The sequence below is a fragment of the Natator depressus genome, chromosome 1 (assembly GCF_965152275.1).
Source record: "Natator depressus isolate rNatDep1 chromosome 1, rNatDep2.hap1, whole genome shotgun sequence".
Classification (NCBI taxonomy): Eukaryota; Metazoa; Chordata; order Testudines; family Cheloniidae; genus Natator; species Natator depressus.
The window spans coordinates 39920809-39940766 of record NC_134234.1 but is presented as its reverse complement, the minus strand read 5'-3'; the positions used below and the strand labels follow the sequence as shown (position 1 = coordinate 39940766).

The 19958-nt window shown below is 40.8% G+C and overlaps 1 protein-coding gene across 1 annotated transcript in view; it reads right to left on the bottom strand.

Moving 5' to 3' along the window:
- Positions 1–641: 641 nt before the first annotated feature.
- ZMYM2 (zinc finger MYM-type containing 2) overlaps positions 642–19958 on the bottom strand; it is a 151350-nt gene continuing 132033 nt past the window's right edge. The window contains exons 19-24 of the mRNA XM_074957983.1: positions 14340–14508; positions 12902–13053; positions 7491–7605; positions 5420–5671; positions 4906–5026; positions 642–1525 (exon numbers count right to left, since the gene is read on the bottom strand). Coding sequence (XP_074814084.1) covers positions 1333–1525; positions 4906–5026; positions 5420–5671; positions 7491–7605; positions 12902–13053; positions 14340–14508 — 1002 coding nt within the window. The 3' untranslated portion in view covers positions 642–1332. The remainder of the gene's footprint in view (positions 1526–4905; positions 5027–5419; positions 5672–7490; positions 7606–12901; positions 13054–14339; positions 14509–19958) is intronic.

Genomic DNA, 19958 nt, shown 5'->3' with positions numbered 1-19958 from the left:
ATTTTCTTTCTTTCATCTCAGCAATAATTGATTCTTATCACTAGATTCTTAAATCATTAGGAATACCATACCAATTACCTACTTTATAGTAGAATGCTGTACTATGATTTCTTGAGTACCACAGGAAATATCATTGCACAAACCACCATATTGCCTGCATTAGTCAAACAAGAGCAGGGAACAAACAAAACTTTAGAGGCTAAACATATACATCTGGAAATCAGATTCCTTATGCAAAATAAATATATTGAACAGACACAGAACAAAGGACAGCAGATGTTTTAAAAATTATCTTTTGACTTTCTGCCACTTCATGTGTCTTCTGTTTTTTTTAATGGAGACATTAGTTAAAAGAACTCTGACAACCCAATCAAATGTCAGTTGTATTTAAGTACAGCATAGCAATGACAAATGAAAAAAGTTTAAAAATGTAGTACACTGTATTACTTTTTGTAATACTGCATTAAAGTCCCTTTTGCTAAGGCTGTGAAGGACTGATGTACAGAAATATGGGGTACCAGCATTTATGTTTGGCAAAATAAAAATGGAAAAGAAAATTACAGCATTGCCATCAGACATTTTTACAAAATAAATGTCTAGATGATCACATGCCTTACGCTTATCTCATTTTTAATATATATTTTATTTGAAGGGGCAATTCAGAGAGTCACAAATAAGGAAAGGACACTAAGGTTTTAATAAGGGCAACAAAAAAGTTGTTTTCACCAATATAGATTCACATTACAGTACACCAATATTGACAGCATTCTCTCTTTTGTCTATTTTTGGTACATAAGATGGAATCTCTCTACATAACCTTATAAGGCTTCAGTAACTAAAAAGTAAAAAACCTAATAGTTTACAATTTATTTAAAAATTCTGAAAGACACAGCAAGTTCTAAACTTTAGTAGTGCTACCCATACACAACCATCTGGTTGAAGAACCCAGTAAAAGAGCCTCCTTTCAAGGAAGCTTGCAACAGTAGAGCTGTGCAATATGGATGTTTCTTACTACAAGAAAAAAAATTACACATGGCACATTCTCATTCATATTTTGCAATGTAAAAAGTTACAAACATATCTAATCAAATAAATAATAACAATTAAAAAAAAAAGAATTTGAATGTGTTTGTTAAGTATCCTAAAACCACTACATAGGATAATGGCAACTTTCACTCACGGATTATTTACATGGTAATACCCAGGTCAGGGTACACTGCTACAAAACTCATAAAACAAAGAGTAAACTTGAAATGGTTTCCATAATAAAGATCTAGCAGCATGACTATCTAATGCTGTTTTGTTTTTCCTGACAGCTTTTGGAAGTTTGTTTTAATCTATATCTTCATCCAGTTCATAATTGTCTTTATCATAAATATCTTTTACTAAAAGAACCCGTACGAGCATGTGTTCCAAAGTGTTGCGGTCCAGTGAAGTGGAAGTATACCAGACAGGGCTATCTGAGGAAACGGAGCATTCCGGTTGTAAATAGAACACATCCATTCTCTGATTAAGATTCTGTGGGCTAAAAGGAAAAAAAAAATGGTCAAAAGAGTCAGTTTCACATGACAAATCTATACAAGTTTTGACTTTTAACATCCTGTGTGTACAACTATAACTGTGCATATACATATTAGGAGTTGAGGATTAATGTGGAAAAATACTGCCTTCTGGTTTGAAAATGGGACCTTATGGTGGCATAAATGGCTTGAACCATTCTTGTCCAACTGAGGTTGCTTTTCGATCTAAGGTGCTGTAGTTCCCTATACACTAAAAACTATTATATATTTCCTTAAAATTAAGAAGGTTGATGCACCGTCAACCTGTGGAACTCTTTGCCAGAGGATGTTGCGAAGTCCAAGACCATAACAAAGTTCAAAAAAGAACTAGGTAAATTCATGGAGGATAGGTTCATCAATGGCTATTAGCCAGGATGAGCAGGGATGGTGTCCCTTGCCTATGTTTGCCAGAAGCTGGGAATGGGAGACCAGGAATGAATCACTTGATGATTACCTGTTCTGTTCATTCCCTCTGGGGCACCTGGCATTGGCCACTGTCAGAAGACAGGATACTGGGCTAGATGGACCTTTGGTCTGATCCAGTATGGCCGGTCTTAGGAGAGAAAAAACTCAAAAACCCATTTCCTGCCTTTTCTCTCCAAGGTTTGGCTGTTTGGCATAGGCCTTACTATCTTGCTCCCTTCGCTCCTGGGTCCCTCTTATATGGGTCCTCTTGTTTTTCCTATGAAGCTGCTTTGCAGTTTCCTAGTGAGCCATGCAAATCTGGTGAACTTGGTGCTGTTGTGGCTCAGATGCATCTCAGCATTCTTTAAGCCAGTGGAGAGGATTCTTAAGGAAATTCTCAACACAAAGCTGCCCAGAGAAAGTCGACAATTTTATTATTATATTTTTAAATTATTCTCCTCCCCCTTAAATACTACAGATTTTAAGAGCCCATAGTACTGGGACATGCTTTTTGGCTCGAAGTATTTAGCTGGCTTTTCCGGACTGGCACTTGCAGATTGCAGACATTGAGATCTCAGGGAAAATCTACACTACTGACGCTCTGAGATTGATCAACCGGCGGTCGATTTAGTGGGTCTAGAAAAGACCTGCCAAATCAACAGCAGATTGCTCTCCAGTCGACCCCTGTACTCTACCACTGATGAGAAGAGTAAGGTAAGTTGATGGGAGAGTTTCTCCCGTCGACCCCCCACGGTGTAGACCCCGCTGTAACTCGACCTAAGGTACGTAGCATAGGTCGACTTACTGCAGTAGCGTAGACATAGCCTCACTCAGCTGGAAAAGCAGCTACTTTCCTACTTTGATAGAAACAGACATCATTGTTGGAAGTTGTTTGGATTTGAAATATTACATTTAAACATTTTAATATCCTCAACTGATTCTCAACAATCAGATCTGTTTCTGTTGAAGCAGTCTACGAAATGATGCCAGCAGCTGAAAGTGAGAGGTGTCCCTTTAAAATTTCAGCTGCAGGTTGTCAGCTGATTCTCAGGTACCAATTTCAAAACCCACTTACTTGAAAATTGAGAGAACAGTTTTAATTAAATATTGTTTCAAAAGAGGTATTTCACAAAATAATTTCAAGAGTGCAGGAAACCTCTCCTCAATTGGGTCAGGGTATTAACAAGGTGTGGCAGCAAACAAGACCAGGATAGAGAGCCTGCAATTGCAATAGGGAGAATAACTGAGACCCATTCTAAGATATTGTACTTTAAAATTGTGACATCATTAGGAACAGAAGAGCTATTTTGGAAGCTTCTAAAACTGTTTGCTTTTCTCTCTCCTTTCACTCTTTTCAAGTTAGTTTCTTGAAAGTGTTTTGTATACTCCATCTACTGGCTACATTGCAGTAGTTAACAAAAATCTACCTCTACAATATGCAATTACATACTATCCTCCCAAGGTGTGTGATTCTAGTGTCTAAGCAAACATATTTTAGCAGGGCAAGGACTATTTAATGGGAACTGGTTTTCAAAATTTTAATAGACCGCTGAAAACCACAGTGAGAAACTAAAGAGGTAAATTCTATACTTGGACTTTGTTTCTGCCATACATTTCAAATTGTATCTTCACTTTTTAAGGATAAAGTGCAGTATGCTAAAACATTTTGGGCTTTATATTATACTTTTTGAAATTTCTATGGAACTTCTTAGATTATTAAAAAGTTGTAAAATATTTCCCATTTTAAGTCCTTCAGTTTTCTACCACATATACATTTCCAAAACATTCAACTTTTGAAATGAAATTTTCTAAGTTTTGTCTGCCTGAAGCTTTTTAAAAAAAAAAAATTAGTTTTTTGAAAAACCATTCATCCATTTCTAAGTGATAAGCTAGTGAAAAAATTGCCCTTTCTCATTGTGAAAAAATTCTAAGCATGTATTCTGCCTGGGCTACAACAAAACCATCCGAACTTGAAATCTACCATATAAGCAGCAGTCTTCAAATGAGAATAAACTCTAGAAATTTTTTTAAAAAATTACTCCATAATATTTACCTACATAATAGAACTTTTCATCAAATTGTAACTAATGTGCAATTTATTTTCAGTGGGATTTTTGCCTGACTGAGAGTTACAGAATTGGGCCCTTAACACCAATTCATCAATTTACAAGCAATATAAAGAATGTAGGGGAAGACATAACATGATCATGTTTGCTCAAACTAATATTTATTTCATTCTGAAGAAACCAAAAGAATATTAGTATGCAGCTGGCATCTGTTAAGAGCAGAATTACAGCTATTCGAGAGTCTTTCAATCAGTAACAGAAAAAAATTAAAATACTTGTCTTTATAAAAATAGAGAATATTTGCTTGGAATAACCACCTATTATCACCACAACAAAAAGGCACTACCTTGGGGTTGAGTATTTGAATCTCTCCAAGTTTAAATACCTTGTGGTTTTCTTTTACACCATTCACATTCTTATTTAACATCTAAACAGAGGGAATCAAAGGATAATGGAGCTTTATAGGCCTAGGTTACCAAATCCAGAAGTTAGTAGTAACTGAAAGTTGTTGCCATCCTGAAGGCCTATATAAAATAAGACGGTTTTGCAGTCCAATTAGTGAACATATATGCACACCACAAGACACATCATCAACATCTGAACCAACTGGGTCTCCTGTTGGCAAGTCTGAGATTCTCATGATTTAATAGATATAGAAACCAAACCATACTCTGACCCCTAGAGTGTCTTTCTGCAGAACAGAAGGGGGAAGTTTGTGCTGAAAATTTCAGTGCTTTCAATCTGCCACTTTCTCCAAGCACTACATTCACTTTATTTGTTAAACATTATTTCACATTGCACCATAATAGTCCCTCCTTCTGCAACTCCCTCACAACTCTAAAAAACATACCTATACTAGTCCATGAAACACTTACCTCTTAGATAGATAGCACTCAAACATTTTCACAGGACATCTAGCAGGATTTGATGTGTTTTCAATTTGTTCAAACACTGGCTCATCATCTTCATGTTTCCTTTTTCCAGTAGTAATTTTATCTTTAAAAAGGAAAAAACCCACCTAAGCTCAAACTTGAAAACATTAGGTAATTTCATTTGTATATTTAACATAATAGATTAGGGTGAACAAAAGTACAACCCAGAATACTGCAATGCAGTCACTTGCATCTCTAAACTAGAGATGTAGCCCATAGACAAGGTTCCAGCATTTGACACAGAGGTTACTTGGATCAAGATGCAATATTTAATGCAGGGATCTTGCAGTCTCTGCAGACCACAAATTCATATTAAAGATCCAGTAGCTACAATCTGCTCAGTTTTATGCAAATGAGGCACAGTCCCTTCAGGCTCCTGGCAAGGTGCCAGGGTGGCCCTCATTTGGGCAAAATTTGGATGCCCCTGCAATACTTATTTTGAAACAGTCAATAATACCTTCACTATCAGCTCCACAAAGGGAAGAAACTTGATATCGAAGACAAGCTTTGCTGTCCATTGTTCGAGGATTTTTTTTCCACTGTCTAAAAACAGTGCCAAAGGAAAGTCTTAAGTGCTGCTCCACGGTTTTCAGGCCAAAATATTTAGTGTTAAAGTAGAACAGTGTATTCAGAAGAGCAAATGGAGAGTGTGATCCTAGCTGTTTTATCCTCCAAAGATAATCTTCTTCAACTCGAGAGAATATTGACCCTTCCAGGAAAAAAAAAATGTATTAGAGAAAATACAATGAAGCAAACAACCCACATTTAAAAGAATCACTAACTTCTATCAACTGCAAAAATCAAACAAAATGTTCAATACTCATGGAAAACTCTGCCCACATCCCTAAGAGGAGAAACTGAAACCCACTGATTCAGGAAGAGAAAAAGGCAATTTCCACATAAGCAAGACACACACGCAACACTTTTTTGTTGAACTATTTCAACAGGATACTTAAATTGTCACTCTCATAACTGATGTCACTTCATAAAAAAGTGAAGGTTAGAGAAAGTGACCAACCTCAGTCCTTTCATAAGAAAACACTCATGTTTTTGGGTTGGGTTTTTAAGTTTTTTGGCACATGTAAGGGCCCCTGACTGATCCTCTAAATTTTCTGATTGCAGATAAAAGCCTCACCCAGAAAGGACTCCTGTATCACTTTAGCTGGAGGAGTCAGCTAGGCCAGCAGTTGCTACCCAAAGAGGCTACAGCAGACCTAAGATAACTGGAGGAAAGGGAGAAAAGAAAGGTGCACCTCCCTCCTCCTCATGGGTTTATGGTAGAAAAATTCTAGGGTAACTTGACAGCCTACAATCCCAAGAGGGAAGAAAGGAGGGGGCTGGGAAATAGCACTTTTACCCCTTCCTCTAGTCCCCAAAAACCTGCAGTAATTTGAGAGATAGGGAGAGAAACAACCCTATACTCCAGAAATGGGGGAGACATTGGAATTGGACCTCCCCCCAGAAATTGGGGAGGTCTGGGACAGAAAAATTGTGACTGCCCCTCCTACTGGAGCAGGGGCAACCCTGAAAATAAGACTGTAAACAGCCCCCTCCAAAGAGAGATGGGAAAGAGTGCTGTGGGAGTGTGGAGTACAGCAGGGAACACAAGAATTACAGAACCTGGTCTTGTGTGCTCAGCTCCCTGACTGAGTGATGCTGTTAGCTGGACCACTAAGCTCGTCTTTCCTGGCAGCATTCTGATCTACTGGGAGAGAGGGCAGAGGAGACTAGAAATGAGTTCCTCTCCTACCTCACAGCCACACACCCCACTCCCCCCCCAACTCATCACAGGAGATCTGCCCACTCCAGCTGAGGCTGAGAGGTTATGGGGGTGGGTGCATGTGTGGGACTCACCAGGTACTTAAATGATTCCCTGTCACCACAAAGTGCCTAACTTCCCAGCCCCACTAAGCACCCTACAATGCTCTTCACACATACTAAACTCTCTCCCATCTTTTTTCAGAAGTGGGTTGTTTGTCCTCTTATTCTCAGGGCTGCTCCAGCTTCAAAGGGGGAGTGATGGCCACAAATGCTCCTTCACAGCCCCCCAGAGCTACCTCTCCCATTCTTGGGGTGGGGAATGATGGGGTTTGTTTCACCCCCCATATTCTGAAAAGGACCCAGATTCCTTTTGGCAGAGAGGAGGCAGCACAAGTGATGCCGCCCAGGCCTTCTGTTCTCTCCTCTGTTGGGTGTGCATGGCTAGTGCGGGTGTTCCTCCCCTAAACTGTACCAGATGTCTTACAGGAGTGGAGGGATACAGGTTCACCTTTCCCTGCCACTTCCTAAGTAGTCTTAGTGCTGATGCACCTTCTTTGAAGGGCTGCTGGCCTCATCCCCTGCAATGATGGGGGGGAGGGGTGGGTCGTGGGGGGCAGGCAGGCAAAGTGAATGACACCTACAATTTTATTTATTTGTTTTGATGTTATCAATCACCATCACAAGGCACAAAATATCTGTGTATATCTGCATGCTTAAGAGTACACAACTGTTAACAGAAGATTGCACATGACAAAAAAGAAAATTACCATCTGGAAGTATGCTTGGTTGCCAACTTTTAAGGATTTTATTTAATTCCTGCTCAAATGTCTGGTAGCTTGGATTAATAAATATATTGTCTTTTCGATTGCTTCCATACAAGTACTAAAAACAAGAAGAACAAAGAATATTTACTGTGTTGGGAGAATTAGTGACAAAACAATGTATGTTATGAGCCAGCATTTCTTCTCACAAAACAATGAAATTTTTTAATAGTATAGCAGTTGTAGGCTGGCTATAAAACAAAGTAGTGTAGCATTTAAGTCACATAACATCTAATATTGGGTACAACAAAATTAAAGATAAAAATATTGGAGAAAATATTAAAGATAAAAATATTGGTTTAATGAGAAGCGTAATTCACATCAATGAACAGGATTTTTTAAAAATCTCTAAAAACCGAAGTATTTAGATATGGCACCAACACTTATTTTTCATTTCCAGCTAAGTCTTCAGAGTAGATACATTTTTAGCAGGACGACATTTTAAATGTAAAATGTGATTATTGACAACAATACAAATGACAGAATTACTGTTACTTCTAACACAGAGCAAAGAAAAATATTTACTCATGGTAATGATATGCAGCATTACAAGAAAACTGGTAGACTGTGCAAGGCATCTGACTATTCAGCAGTCTAATGTCTAATTATCTTAATCCTCTTGATCTTGCAGACAGAAGTGGTTGCTTTTTTGAACATTGACCAAGAATTAATTACGAGGGCTATACTAGTATTTGACATTATCCTCTCTGGAGACATTTCTAAGAAATGGAGTACTGGCTTCTTAAAACTTCCACTTCAGTATTATCGTAGCGAAAACAAGCCTGTTGCTAGTGAATACAATAAAAGTGATAGACTGAAAAACGTGCTCACTTCTGGAAATGGCATCTTTTTCTGTACACATCCTTGAAATAACATTCAACACAGCACGTATTTGTATTAAGCAGAAGTTCAGCATATCTTGACGACCTTATCTTTGCACTTAGTCTTACAATAAGGAAAAATGAATCCGTACACTTTCTTTGAAGTCTTAAGTCTCTGAATACACAGTACCTTAGTTCACAGAATTGATCTGTAACGGATACATTTACAAAAATGCTTTCTTGAAAACTTAAAACCCTTACAAATATTTTCAATACTGCAGATATGCAATTTTGAATTTATCACAGTTCTAAATCAGATATTGCAACAAGTCTGTATAAGGAATCTCAAGAAGATCCCTCTACTTATTTTGGTTAACACATTTACCTGATCTTGATGCTTTTTTCCAAGTGTCCCTTTTAAAAATATTTAAAAATATATTCTTATGTGCTTTCAAAATATATCAAAGTCAGAAAAACTAATACAAGTAAGGTTTCTACACAACCCCCATTATGCTCAAAAGCCTTTACCTAACAGAGAATAAGGCTCATCCGTGCTACACTATCTAGTCTCAACAACTATGGTAATTCTACTGGGGGGAAGAAATATTCTCTGTCCTTCCCTCTGCCTTCCCCAACAACCTGTTGGACAGTATTAGTACAAGTTCCAATACTAAGTTACTAAAACACTGCTGATTAGATTTACAGCCATGGGAATTTCCACTGTATCTGAGTGAAGGCTTAATATTGTGCTCAATTCATTAGGGTTTTTTTTTGCCTGCCTTGATAATTTCTCAGCTTTCTTCCTCAATATAAATGTTACTCCTTTGATCTGAAAAGAGCATACACTTTTCTTCTGGTAAAATTTGTTGCAATCATAATTTTCCCTAATGTACTGATCTCTCAATTTAGTTTTCCTCCATAGAGTAGTTATCTGGTTTATCTGAATATACAAGTCTGAGGGTTTTTTTTTCATATTAATTTTGTTTTATTACTAGCAAAATCCTTTAACAACTAATATCTGACATAAGCCTTCCTAACTTACCAAAGCCCCTTCTGCTTAAGTCCTTTAACAGTTTTCCTGGAAGTTATATTTATTCTCCATTCCATGGATTCCAGTCTAGGGTTGTCAGCTAGGAGGAAGGGATGTAATGACCTAAGAATTGAGTTGTGTTTTGTTCCACATAGGGACAATGGGATCAAATTTAGTACATTGTAAGTTAAAAATATTCTCATTGCTAGGCCCCAGGAGAAAGTCTGAACCTGCTTCTGCTTGTAGGGAAGGGAGAAAGGCACCTGAGGATACCTTCCTTAAAATGCACAAAATCTGGCATTAACAAGACGTGTACTTGCTGTCACCCTGACTGCTCGTGTGTGTATATCCTCTAATCCCCAATTCATTTTTCTCTTTGTGGACTGTAAGCTCTTTAGTGCAGAGACCATTTCTTCCTATGTGTTTGAACAGCATCTAGCACAACTGGGCCCTAAAGGCACTATCCCAATTGAAATATGAAACACAAATACAAACAGTTGCAATGGCATGATCAATAATACACATGGACGTGCACAAGTCCATGGGGCCGGACGAGTTACATCCGAGAGTGCTGAAGGAATTGGCGGCTGTGATTGCAGAGCCCTTGGCCATTATCTTTGAAAACTCGTGGCGAACGGGGGAAGTCCCGGATGACTGGAAAAAGGCTAATGTAGTGCCAATCTTTAAAAAAGGGAAGAAGGAGGATCCTGGGAACTACAGGCCAGTCAGCCTCACCTCAGTCCCTGGAAAAATCATGGAGCAGGTCCTCAAAGAATCAATCCTGAAGCACTTACATGAGAGGAAAGTGATCAGGAACAGTCAGCATGGATTCACCAAGGGAAGGTCATGCCTGACTAATCTAATCGCCTTTTATGATGAGATTACTGGTTCTGTGGATGAAGGGAAAGCAGTGGATGTATTGTTTCTTGACTTTAGCAAAGCTTTTGACACGGTCTCCCACAGTATTCTTGTCAGCAAGTTAAGGAAGTATGGGCTAGATGAATGCACTATAAGGTGGGTAGAAAGCTGGCTAGATTGTCGGGCTCAACGGGTAGTGATCAATGGCTCCATGTCTAGTTGGCAGCCGGTGTCAAGTGGAGTGCCCCAGGGGTCGGTCCTGGGGCCGGTTTTGTTCAATATCTTCATAAATGATCTGGAGGATGGTGTGGATTGCACTCTCAGCAAATTTGCAGATGATACTAAACTGGGAGGAGTGGTAGATACGCTGGAGGGGAGGGATAGGATACAGAAGGACCTAGACAAATTGGAGGATTGGGCCAAAAGAAATCTGATGAGGTTCAATAAGGATAAGTGCAGGGTCCTGCACTTAGGATGGAAGAATCCAATGCACCGCTACAGACTAGGGACCGAATGGCTAGGCAGCAGTTCTGCGGAAAAGGACCTAGGGGTGACAGTGGACGAGAAGCTGGATATGAGTCAACAGTGTGCCCTTGTTGCCAAGAAGGCCAATGGCATTTTGGGATGTATAAGTAGGGGCATAGCGAGCAGATCGAGGGATGTGATCGTTCCCCTCTATTCGACACTAGTGAGGCCTCATCTGGAGTACTGTGTCCAGTTTTGGGCCCCACACTACAAGAAGGATGTGGATAAATTGGAGAGAGTCCAGCGAAGGGCAACAAAAATGATTAGGGGTCTAGAGCACATGACTTATGAAGAGAGGCTGAGGGAGCTGGGATTGTTTAGTCTGCAGAAGAGAAGAATGAGGGGGGATTTGATAGCTGCTTTCAACTACCTGAAAGGGGGTTCCAAAGAGGATGGCTCTAGACTGTTCTCAATGGTAGCAGATGACAGAACGAGGAGTAATGGTCTCAAGTTGCAATGGGGGAGGTTTAGATTGGATATTAGGAAAAACTTTTTCACTAAGAGGGTGGTGAAACACTGGAATGCGTTACCTAGGGAGGTGGTAGAATCTCCTTCCTTAGAGGTTTTTAAGGTCAGGCTTGACAAAGCCCTGGCTGGGATGATTTAACTGGGAATTGGTCCTGCTTCGAGCAGGGGGTTGGACTAGATGACCTTCTGGGGTCCCTTCCAACCCTGATATTCTATGATTCTATGATTCTATGAATAAAGAATGCTAGTCCAGTGTCACAATATATTATTTTTGTATTAGGATTCCTGATATTCATGTCCATGCAAGACAAAGCACTTACTATAAACTTAAAATTAAATATATGCCTAATATTTGCAACAGAAAAATAGGCAAGGTAGAGGAGATAAAAGGGCAATTTGGAGAGAGTACAACTATTGGGAGAGCACTATTTTATAAGCAGATGGCTTATTTTTTCAGTACTGTATATCTGATTTTTTTAAAAATTTAATAAGAAGTTCTGATGTCAGAGTGATAGAAGATCATGCAAGGACAGTGGTGGAAAGCTACCTGAGATTAAACTACATTTTCTTAAACATGTTGTATATTTTGCCAAATAAAGGATGTCTTTTCTTTGTGGTAGATATTTGGAAAGTTATCGACTAGCTCCCACTAGAAACTAAATAGTTGGAGAAGAATTTCTTAAAATATTTTTGATTGTTTAAGGGATTCATTATTTGATTCCAGTCCCTTCCCTTAACAATAAGAAAGTTTAGCTACGGTGAGAGCTGGTTAAAGAAGAGCTGGTGCTCTATATGAAGACACATATATAAATGAGGTTTGGACTGATTGAAATTTTCAGCCTTACCGTTTTCAGCTCGGAATTTAGAATATTTAATCTACAGACTGCTTTCTGCACCACAAAGAGAAAATAAAAGTGAGATGCCCCTCTACGTCAAAGATAGAACTTACGGAACACCTTCTTTATCTAAGAATCTAATGGTCTTTTACTGTGTTTATCTGCAATGGAATTATAGTGGCTCTTTTCTGATCTGAAGTATGACAGAATTTTAAATCACTCTGTTTAACTATTAAACCTTTTTACATTCCACAAAATAAGACAGGCTAACAATAGTGCTCACTATTAGCAAAGGCAGCTCTGTCCAATAAGCATTCCACCATACAGCTGTCCCCTCCATCCACTAATGAAAAATTAGTCATCATTATCGTGATCAATGATACTACCACAGTTTGTGAAAATTCTCATTTTCTGTGTAGATACAGTTAACTATTTCATTCTGCTTTATCATTAAATCATCTTAGGCAATCCACACAAATTTTAACACTTGAAAAATTGTTTTTGTCAGACACAAGTGAATGTAAGGCAACTCATTCCTTACCTTCATTTAGCACAAGGTTTAAAAGCATCATGTTGCACCACCTTTCTTTCAAATTTCCAGATGTGTTTGTAGTTCATCATCAAAACACACACCTTTCCATTATGTAATTTATATCATCTCTCTGCATTCCAAATTAACACAGCTTCTATGTTCATAATGCCTCCTAGCCACTTACCAACCAATAAATCCACATTTTCTTATCCCCATTCTTTCATTAAAGCATAACACAGAGTCAAATCATCAGCTCCATAGTCTACTGGATCTTCTAGATTACTAACCTCCTGAATCCCAAGACACAGATAATAGATGCTGTCAGGTGTATAGTTCTCTCCATTTGGTCTTCGAATTTCATTGACAAAACGTGCCAAGCCATAGTTTAGCTCAGCTACAGTATGCAATAGCAGATCTTCCTTTAATTTCACAGACTTTGCTGTAAAATAAAGATAAAACAAATATAACATTACACAACGACATTAACATTACTTGCTATGGGAGGGAAATGGTTTAGATCAGAGGTTCTCAACCTTTTTCTGAGGACCCCCAACATGCTATAAAAAACACCATGGCCCACCTGTGCCACAATAACTGGTTTGCTGCATATAAAAGCCAGGGCTGGCGTTAGGGGGTAGCAAGCAGGGCAACTGCCTGGTGCCCCAAGCCACAGGGGCCCCCACAAATTACATTGCTCAGGCTTCAGCCCTGGGTGGCAGGGCTCAGGGACCTGGGCTTCAGCCCCATACGGTGGGGCTTCAGCTTTTCGCCCTGGGCCCAAGTGAGTCTAATGCTGGCCCTGCTTGGAGGCCCCCCTGAAACCTGCTCGAGGCCCCCTAGGGGGCCCCGGACCCCTGGTTGAGAACTACTGTTTTAGATATTCTCTGCGCAGACTAATAAGTGAGTTCCAGTGTTGTACCTGGTATATTTGACCTAAATTCCGCAGCAAAGCCACCAGATTCAAGGCTATGTTAATTGACAACACTGCACTGTGCCATGATGGGAAGAATATCACCCACCATGGAGAATTTACTGTCATGCCAGGCTGAGGAAAAGGTGGAGTAAGACAATAGCCCAAGGTATTAATTCAAATACAGGGAGTGCGGGAGGGAGGTTTCAGAAAGAATGGCTGCATTTCTGGTGTGTATATGGCTGTGCTAAGGCACATGAGAGACTAGCAGAAGAGGAGATTAGTGGCCCCAGGGACCAAGGTAAATGCGGATACCAGAAGAGCTTTGCAGGAAGGGCACCTGCATTCCATAGCTCCGAAGCCTGCTTGAGCAGAGCCCCACATTCAGGTAGAGGTTAGAAGCTGTACACTGCCAACTCCGTTCCCAGCTGAAGACCTCTTAAGGTGTGAACTCTGGGGCTGGCTAAAAGATAAGGAGAATGAGTGGGCTGCTAGAAAACCAAGGGGCCACAATAAATGCTGACAGCTAGGGTGGTCCATCCTGTTTCACGCCAGGAGCACAAGACCCAGGATTCAGAATCTAGTGCAGAAGGTATCTTTAGGAAAAAGCCATGTTTGTGGGAACTTGGAAAAAGAGTTAAGCAGCCATTTTCAGAAATAAATAATCCTGTTGTACACAGGATTTGATTAAAACTTGAAAACACTAGTTAATGTTTTATATTAAGAATTAGTTTACAAAAGGTGAAGAGTTCATGAAAATATAAAAGTTCTTATAAAAAATAAAAATGAATTACAAATATGTGGGCAATACTTACTTGATTTCAGTTCCTCTAATACTGGCAGATCTTCATCTAGACTCCTAGTTTTTACCCAGTGTTTCCACGCATTTACACCATATGCATATTTGAAAGGAAAACTACACTCTGAATTCTCAGAGCTATCATCATGAGACTGGTATTCTGACACTGCTTTTCTCTTCACTCCCTGTCATTGAAATAAATCTGTAAATATTACTGCTTATTAAACTGTTCTAACTTATAGTCAGTAATATTACCCTTATCTGAAAACAGAGAAACTAAGCAAACTATAACAAACTGCCAGCCAGATTTTGAATTATAAAACTGAAGTCGCAATATTTGTTTCATTCAGCTAGAGTCAGTAGGTGGGTCCTTATACTGAAGACACTTCCAAGAACAGTTCTACTTGTGCTGACTCAAGTACTTCTAAGACACCTAACAAAGTGGTATCTAAGATAGATGAAGTTAGATGGGCTTTTTTTATGATAAAGAAGCTGTTGCATTAGAAACACTAAGAAACACACACACCACAGTTCACAGAGTTAAGATTATAGGATTAATTTTCAAGTCCTCATTTTGTAAGTTTGCAAATCAGGAAGGCAGAGGTGCAACTAAAAGTTGAGTCCATCGTTCATTTTGCAAACCACACCCAAAAACAGGGAGGCTGAACCTGACCCCTTCTGAAAATATACTAAATACCGAAAGAACAATTCCAGCTTGTGGAGGCCTCACATTTAAATTTAGTAAGCAAAATATAAAGGCGGCTTAAGAAACGCTAATATTAATAGAATTTTCTTCATCATTTAAAAAAAATGCTATGAAACAGTTTGCTAGACTACAGTTCTTGTAATCCAAACACTGCACATTTGTGCTGGTGCCCGTGTGCCACAAGGGGAAACTGACTGGAAACAGACTATGAACAAAAGAATCTGGCCAATCTATTTTCAGTGCCTAAACTGAGTGAAGTGCAAAAATGGATATGAAGAGCATAAACAACGAAAGCCAACACTTTAATGATCAGGATGTTACTAGTAGCATACATGTAAAGACATTTCTTTAGGAGTATTTATTAATATTATACACACTGTTTCAGTTATTTTGCACACTAAGAGTAGGATTGTCAGATAAAGTAGTGCATCTTCACTAAAAACTTACGGCCTTAGAGAAAAGGATGCCAAATCTTACATAGTTAGAAGTCTGAGGATTTTCCTTCTATAGACTGGCGATATTTGGTATATATGACATCTTTCCCAATAAAAGGAAGCTGGTGCTATTTCTTTAGTAATGTTTTTGCTATATTCTTCCAAATCCCTCCCTCCAAAAAGTGGATTTAATGCTCATAATGCATTTCCCTATTTCCCCCCAAATGTCCCATTTTATAGCTTTTCAATATTGACAGGTATAGGCATGGGACAATTCTGAGGTACCATCCCAAAATCTCTAGGACAGGAGTTAAAACATGTGACAGTGCATCTATAGGGCAGGCTCAAAGAACAGCATCAACAACAGTGACTATTTGCCTGGCAAAGCATTAAAGTGTGTGCCATATATAAGGCTGCTCAGAAAAGAGGAAGTCACTCACCTTGTGCAGGAACAATTGTTCTTCGAGACGCGTCCCCCTCTGGGTGCTCCATTGTAGGTGCACTTGAGTCCCTGTGCTGCCGATCGGAGAACTCTGATATTGTCCATTCGGCCCGCACATATGCTGTCCCTCACCTCATGCTCTGCTATGAGGCTAACCAGCATGCATGAGCGAACCCCCCGCTGTTCCTTCTCTATTGCTGAGTCCCTGACTAGAAGTCCGAAATACAGGGGAGGAGGGTGGGTAGTGGAGCACCATAGGGACACACCCTCGAAGAACCATCATTAGTTATTGCACAAGGGGAGTAACTTCCTCTTCTTCTCTGAGTAGTGTTCCTAGGAATGCTCCATTGTCGGCGACTCCCAAGGAGTATCTCCAATGGGAGGCTGGGGCTACGGAGTCGAGTCTGTTATGGATGACAATACTGCGGAGCTGAAGACAGCGTCAGAAGCAGAGTCCCCAGTAATCGCAGAGTGTTCTGCGAAGGTACGTGCAGATGCCCAGGTTGCTGCTCTACAGATTTCCAAGACACGTACGTTCTTGAGTAAGGCGACAGAAGAGAAAATGAATGTGGGGAGTGTGTGGGGATTCCGGATGGACGTATTACATTGAGAACCTCATAGTAGTGTTTGATACAGTTTGAAACCCATTTGGAGAATCTCTGGACCGATATTGCTGCACCTTTAGACCTTCGCAATGAAAAGGAAGAGCTTAAGAGACTTCCTAAAGGCCTTTATCCTGTCCAGGTAAAAGGTCAGGGATCTCCTAATGTTCTGCATGTGCAGAATAGGCTCCCTGTTATCACGGTGAGGTTTAGGGTAAACAGTCAGGTAGTGAATCAGTTTATGTGAAAAGACAAGGTCACCTTGGGAATGAACCTGGGGTGCAGTCTTGCCAAGGTGACTGCCACCAGAAAGGCCGTCTTCATCTACAGGTATGTGAGAAAACAAGTAGCCATGGGGATCAAAGGGCGGTCTATTTAGGCTCTTTAGTACTAGGTTTAGGTCCCATGTTGGGGTAGGATGTCTGGGTTGGGGAAAAAGGTTTACTATACCCCAAGGAATCATTTTGCGACTATGACCGCTAGGTGAACTTTGAAATGAGAATTGTCCTGATTTCTTGGGAGTCAGTATATAATTTAAGACCACTGGAAGATTAGCAGATGTCTGGGAAATTTACCTGGAATCACACCAGACCTGAAACCTGGTCCACTTTTGCAGGTAAGTATGACTGGTAGTCCATTTTCTACTGTGTAACAACACTTCCTAACCTCCTCAGAGCAGGATCTTTCTATGTGCTAGAACCATGATGGAGCAAGGCCTCGAGTCGGAGTATCTGCAGATTGGGATGAAGTATGTGTCCTTTGTTCTGTGACAGGAAGCATGGAGTGGGTTGGAGAGAGATCAGAGGGCACGTCGCCAGTTATGACAGGTAAGGGTACAAACGTGTCTTGGCCAGATGGGAGCAATCAGTATGATGTTTGCTCTCTCTTTTTATTTTTTAAAAGGACTTACAACAGTAATGGGAATGGGGGAAAAGGTGTAGAGAAGTTCCCTGTTCCACAGAAGGAGGAAAGCATCCCCCAAGGAGTGTCCTATTCCTGCCCTAGAGCACTAGTGTGGACACTGTTCAGGTAAGTGGTGAACAGGTCTGTAGTCGGTCCCCCCCCACCTCCTGAACAGTATGTGCAGTACTGCTGAGTTTATCTCCCATTTGTGGTCATGTGGGAACTTGCGACTGAGAGGGTCCGCTATCGAGTTTTGTACTCCTGGAAGGTAGGCCTCTGACAGTATGAGTATAAAGCTGTGGGAAATGGACCGGTTCCATAGCTTTAGTGCTTCCTTGCAAATGGAGGATGATCTGGCACCTCCATGTCGATTTATGTGGTACATACAAGTGGTGGTGTCTGTCAAGACTCGTGTGTGTGTGTGTATCCTTGATTAGTGGAAGGAACTGGCTGCCAGCATTCCTGACCACTCTAAGTTCAAGGAGGTTGATGTGAAGAGACATCTCCATGGATGACCACTTGCCTTGTCTCGTAAGATTGTTGAGATGTGTGCCCCATCCTATGAGGGATGCGTCGGTGGTAAGGAGTAACGAGGGGAGTTTGTGAGAAAGGGATCCCTGTGCAGACATTTGCTGGGTCCTTTCACCAGTCCAGAGAGTGTTTGACTTTGGTGGGCAGTGATAAAGGTTTGTCTAGTCTATCTTTTTTGGCGTGTAGCAGAGCTGAACCACATCTGGAGGCACCTCATGTGAATTTTGACATGAGGTATCTTGGATGCGCCTGCCACCCTATATCCCAGAAGGTGGAGGCAGTGTCTAACTGATATTTGAGGGCTGATCTGCACTGTCTCTATGAGCGTGACCAGTGTGTGGAACCTGTGCTGTGGTAGGAGCGCCCTCGCCTGTAACGAGTCAAGATTCGCTCTTATGAACTCTAAGTGCTATACAGGGGATGAAAGCTGATTTTTGGACATTGTTCTGGAGACCAAGTTCTGTGAACAAGTCTACAGCAGTTTGGGTAACCTGGTGGGCCTTGTTGAAGGAGCAGGCTCTAAGGAGACAATCGTCCAGGTAGGGGTAGATCATAATCCGTTGAAAGCGTAGATGAGCCACCACTACGGAGAAGACCTTAGAGAATACTCTCAAAGCCGATGAGGGGCTAAAGGGGAGTACTCTGTACTGATCTCCCGTGTACCTGCTCTATGCTCTCCTGGCCCACTGTAAGGCTCTGTCTACATTAGCACTTTTGTTGTTACAACTTATGTCGCTCAGGGGTATGGTTTAATTACGTCGATGGGAGAGCATAGAGCAGGTACACGGGAGATCTTATAGTGGTGCAGCTACATCGGAACAGCTGTGCCACTGTAAGCTCTCTAGTATAGACATAGCCTAAATCTGAGAAATCGTCTGTGGGAAGGTAGGATCGATATGTGGTAATAGGCATCCTGCAGGTTGAGAGCTGAAAACCAATCTCTCTGTTCCAAAGATGGAATAATCGCTGCTAGTGTGACCATCCTGAATTTTTGAGCTTTGACAAATTTATTCAATGCTCTGAGGCCCAGTATGGGTCTTCCACCTCCCTTCTTCTTGGGTATCAGGAAATAACAAGAGTAGAAACCTTTTCCTTGTAGACCTAGAGGTACAGGTTCTATGGCTCCTAGATGGAGTAGGAGATCTATTTCTCATCGTAATAAACTCTTGCAAGAAGGGTCCCTGAAGAGGGACAGGGAAGGGTGCTGGGGGAAGGTGACATGGATAGAGTACCCATTGTGGAGGATTTACAGGATCCTCTGGTCAGATGTTATTCATTCCCAATTGTTGTGGAATGAAGCAAGGTGGTACCCAGATGCGTGCAACAGGTTGGTCAGTTGGTGTTGAGAGGAGTGGTCTGTCAGTGCCCCAACCAAGATGTCAAAACTGATGTTTTGAGGTGGATGTTTGTGACAAGGAAGACTGGGACCTGATGGTTTACATTTGGAAAATCTGGATTTTTCATTTGAGGCTCATGATAGCGTTGAGTTGGAAAATGTAGAGTGCGAGATTTATGCCTGAGGCTGCAGACTAAATGACCGGAGGGTGGCCCTGGAGACTAAGTGTATGGAGGAACATGTCAGTCTTCTCGGCAAACAATCTCGTGCCTTTGAAGGGAAGGTCCTCTACAGTAATCTGCACTTCTTTAGGGAAGTCAGATAGGTGCAACCAGGGTGCTAGCTGCATAACCCCTGCTGTAGAGATGAACCAGGCTGCTGTGTTGGTTGCATCAAGTGCTGATTGGAACACTGTCTTGGCCACCAGTTGTCCCTCACTAACAATGGCCCAAAAACTGTTCATGGTGCAACTCTGGGAGCTGATCAATAAAAGTGTTAAGCTTGGTATAATTGACATAGGCATATTTTTGCTGTCAGAGCTTGATAGGTTGCAATTCTGAATTGCAGTGTGGTGGAGGAATAGGCCTTTCTCCCAAATAGGTCGAAGCGCTTCCAATCCCTATCATAGAAGGTCAACCTCACTTGGTGTTGGAGACCCCAGGAGTCTACTGCGTCCACAAC